The following is a 4,545-nucleotide window of genomic DNA, read 5'->3' as shown; positions in this document are numbered from 1 at the left end:
CAATAGAGGTACCTATCAACCCTGTCTAAATTTTTTTTTAAAAACCGATATTTTTATTACCATTTAATTTTTATTTTTAGGACAGTCAACATTATCAGGTATTGTTATATATTATTAAATGGGTCTGTTCGTTTTAATACATTTGAATTAAAACTTAATAAAGTAAATTATTTAATTATTATTTAAAGTAAATTATAATATAGAATTAATGATCATACTGTAATGAGTAATGACTAATAGGTAAACATTTAAGACAATTGGATTTTTTTGTCAGATGCTATTGACACATGGAAAATATTAAACACTGGACTATCTGGGTATTTTTAGTAATATCGCGTAACCATGATTAAAGAAGTATAATCTGTAATATTATGATATTTATATCTTTAATCACGGGGAAAGCGGTAACTGGTGGTGAAGTGCAGGTGTCTGGACTCCCTAAAATTTTTTAAAACTAGAAAAGTTTTAGCAGTTAATATTGTTTATTGTACTAAAAATAATTTTATATTTTTGTTAAAGCAGAAATAACGAGAAAAGTTTTTATATTTTGAACAAAAATATGAGTGTTCAGTATTTATATTAAAAAAATGTTGGATCCCCTGAAAATTGTTTTCAGTTACAGCCTTGATGGTCGTAATTCTTTTTCATTCTTCCAGAAACCAAACCAAATTTCATGTTCCAACTCACGAGACTTCTTTTGAGCGCTAACATGCTCAGAGCTGCAAACCACCAATATAGTCTTTAGGCCACTATTTCTACTTTTACTTTCACTAAAATACTACTAACCATATTATATAAAGATACTCTGAATTATTGCTATCTAAATTATTTCTGTATTTAATTATGTAATTATGTAACTATATAATCACACTTATGTCTTATTACCATATTTATAATCTTACTATATAAAATTGCCGTTTTGGCGTTTAATAAAAATAATAATAATAATAATTAAGTATATAAGTAATATTAACAACATTTATTTATCTGGAATTATTACAGTATTAATTATGTTATATAAGTATAAGTATACAATATAAGTTTTTGTTTTTTAAAATTCCCCTTTTGATTACAATATTAATAATTATGTTAATATAATAAATCTGTTGCCAATAATAATAATTATTAAATATATCTATTGTTAGTAGTGTAATTAAAGTTATTACATACATATTATGTTATATATATTTATTTAGGGTAATCGAGTACGTAGTTGGGATCCCATGTCATTTCTATTATTTTTAATAATTCTTTATATTTTCCCTAAAAGTGATCCTTCGTGAATAACTCAATATTTCTAGTAATTTATTATAATATTATAAGAATTGAGCAATTCAAAAAGTATAATTCCCAGGGAATATATATCCACTTTAAAATTGTACGGTTTTCCAAGTATCTGTAATATTTGTTTAAAAATAATTAAGTATTCCTAAATTTCTTTTACATTATTTACCTGTTCTGGACTCATATACAATTGTGTGCCAACTTGATTAGTATGTTGTTCATTTAAACATCTTTGTTTACTATCATATTCATTCCATATATCAGATTTTATCATTTTTGTAACTGAACCAAAATCGCCAATTTTAATTTGGTCATCTGATATAAATAATATATTTGAAGGCTAAAATAAAATAAATTATAATTAACTACTAAATTAATAATCATGTTATGATTATATCGATAAAAGTTTTGGGCTTATAATAAAAACAAAATATTTTAATAATTTCAGAAATATAGTTAATAAAAAGACGTCTAAGATAATATGTCTAATAGATTAACAAGAAACATTTAAATATAGATGAATAGAAAAATCTTAAATAGTATAGGATGGTTAAAATGATTGGTAAGGGAAATAAATAAAATAAAAAAATAAATTTTAAAGTGTTTACAATTCTTAATTTCATATTAAATTATACCTTAACATTCTATAATACTAGACACTTTATGAATTAAAAATAATTTAAACTATAATAACTAACTATCGTTGTTTATACCTTTAAATCCCTATGTATGAATTTTTGTGAATGAATATATTCAACACCTTCTATAATTTGGTTGAAAATATTCAAAATATAAATGATATCTCTACAAAGAGTACCATTCTTCAGTCTTTCAATTAAACTATGTGTCTGACAAAGCTCCATTTGTATGTACAAATATTGTATAGTTGCTTTTTGTTCCTTACGAGAGTCTCTTGTTGTATCTGTTGGACCAGTTGTTATATTACTACTTGTGTCCATACAACTAACAAACAGACACAATATCGTAATATAAGTAGATTATTAATCTAAAATATAAATTTCATACTATTTAATATATTTAATGTATAACCTCATATTTAATAAAGTTCAAAATTTTTTTTTAATGGTAAAAATAGCAAAGAAACATGAATTTACTTATGTGCCAATATCATTATAACTATTACACTATAATTCATTTATTTTTTATAAGAAATGTTGAGTTTTCAGTTTGCATGGACTACTGGACCTGTATGTACATAAATGTCACAAGAGGTATCAATGAGTACTATTGACAATATTTAAATTGCATGAAATTAACTGTATTTTAATATAAAGTGTTGAGTATACCTATGAAATGTTATGGACAGTGGCGTGGTGAACGGTAATTTCAGAGGCAATTGCCTCTGAGATTTTTCTTAAATAGAGGGGTGGGCAGAGATGGGAGCTCGGTAAATTTACCTGGTAAATAATTTTTACCGTTTTAAAATTTGAGTGACCACTCATTTCAATTGTTTTCATATGCACGACAACAGAATTACAGTAAAATTCCTATCTTTACCGGCGGATCCCCAAGTAAATGTAATATGATATACTCAACGGGTAGTTAATAACGATCTGAAATATAATTGGTTATATTATATGTATAATAATACATTATTATGCATTAATACTTAGGATATTTGTATCTTGCCTCTGAAAAATTTTTAGTTTGCTACGCCACTGGTTATGGGCAGTAGTAAGCACTACAGATTAGATTCAACTGATTTACTAATTGATTAGTGTGATTCATTACTTAAATATTACAAAATAATTGTAAGATAAATTGTTTATGGTTTACCATAGGTACTTTTACTTTTCACAACGTAGTTAAAAATTATAAACAATAATTTTAATTTTATATACTTAGAGTATGACATCCACTGATTATCCGTTTCTTCTTGACAACTTCTAGGAGGTTCTTCTAACCAAGCATTGAAATACTTGACAATATTTTCATGATCTAACTCTGGTAATGCTTTAACTTCATGTAATACACGGTCTCTAGATTCTTGTCTATTATAAATAAATAAAATAATAAAACAAATTTATGCACTTACATTATTAAGTACATATTTATTATTTTTTCCAATAAGTTAAATTTGATCAACTACTGAGTACCTTACTCAGTACCAAATAAAAGCGCACCGGTTCCACAGTTATTTAATTTTTTACCGATCACCACCCATGCCCTTATGTGGGAGATGTGCGACAACAGATGGAAACAGGTCACTGACTGGTGCGCTCTTCTTTAGTTTGGAGTATAGTTCTTTAATTATTACAGTAATCTGTAGAGCACATATTTTTAAGAATTAAAAATCTCAATATTATGCTATTTATTATGCAGTAAAAATCGTGAAAATATGCAAACATATTAAAAATAAAATGAGGTACCTATAGTAAATAAATGTAGGTATACCATTAAATTGTTTTTTTTTTTGATAATTATTCATTTATTAAGTAAAAAAATAATTTAAAATTAGATAGGTAGGTACTTAGTGCAAAACAAATACTTTTGTTACTTCTATTATTACATGATAAAATGTATACCTATTAGTTTACTGCAAAACCACCATTGTCAATAAACTTTATTACTCGACAAAATAATATTTTACACTTTTATTAGACTTTCCAAATACTAGGCAAACAATTTAATTTTACTTCAATATACAACAACCTTTAAAATGTTGTCATTTTGTCAAAATAGGTATATACAAAAAAAATTGTTGTCATTAATTTTTAACTATTATGAATTATTATAATTATATTATAAACATTACTGAAAAAAATCCAATACCTAATATAACATCAGCACTCTAATCATAATAAATACTATCATCTTACCGTGATGGAAAAGGTATTTTTTTCATAGCATATTTTCCGTCATCTAATTTATTTCTAGCCTCAAATACAATCCCAAAACCTCTTTTTCCTAGGCAACGTATTGTTTCAAAATGTTGCAAATAGTGTGATTTAAAATTATCCATTTTTTTTTGAACAGATTGTACATTTTCATTTTGATAATATACCTAAATTACACAATTAATTATTATATAAAATAAATCTACATAATATATTTTAAATAATATGATAAGTCACCCGTACAACATTTTCGTTATGATCTGTGTTCATTATATGGTAATAGTTATACGTTTTTTAAGTTTTCAAGTCTGGAAAGTTCATAAAAAGTGCACCTGCACACTGGTGTCGTTGTCAACTGTCAAGACGGTCTGCCAAATATTTGTCTTATATATAATGACACTAA

General features: G+C 25.3%; 1 protein-coding gene across 1 annotated transcript; it reads right to left on the bottom strand.

Annotated features, from left to right (window-relative positions):
- Nucleotides 1-1,177: 1,177 nt before the first annotated feature.
- Nucleotides 1,178-4,303, bottom strand: LOC100165273 (eukaryotic translation initiation factor 2-alpha kinase 3-like). Its single transcript, XM_016808615.1, has 5 exons — nucleotides 4,125-4,303; nucleotides 3,147-3,296; nucleotides 1,998-2,247; nucleotides 1,454-1,624; nucleotides 1,178-1,396 (listed from the first exon to the last, which is right to left on the bottom strand). Exons 1-5 carry the CDS (start codon nucleotides 4,265-4,267, stop codon nucleotides 1,298-1,300), a joined length of 813 nt encoding a protein of 270 aa, XP_016664104.1. The 5' UTR covers nucleotides 4,268-4,303; the 3' UTR covers nucleotides 1,178-1,297.
- Nucleotides 4,304-4,545: the final 242 nt, after the last annotated feature.

The sequence above is a fragment of the Acyrthosiphon pisum genome, chromosome A1 (genome assembly GCF_005508785.2).
Source record: "Acyrthosiphon pisum isolate AL4f chromosome A1, pea_aphid_22Mar2018_4r6ur, whole genome shotgun sequence".
In the NCBI taxonomy this organism is placed as follows: Eukaryota; Metazoa; Arthropoda; class Insecta; order Hemiptera; family Aphididae; genus Acyrthosiphon; species Acyrthosiphon pisum.
This window is presented reverse-complemented; position numbering and strand designations above follow the sequence as displayed.

What these genes read in the sequence shown, in the direction of transcription:
- LOC100165273 (XM_016808615.1), bottom strand. Translation starts at nt 4,267, where the DNA reads ATGGATAATTTTAAATCACACTATTTGCAACATTTTGAAACAATACGT. An exon ending in CAGTGGATGTCATACTCTAA is followed by an intron (nt 2,248 to 3,146) that starts GTATATAAAATT and finishes TCTGTTTGTTAG; the next exon opens with TTGTATGGACACAAGTAGTA. An exon ending in TCATACATAGGGATTTAAAG is followed by an intron (nt 1,625 to 1,997) that starts GTATAAACAACG and finishes ATTTTATTTTAG; the next exon opens with CCTTCAAATATATTATTTAT.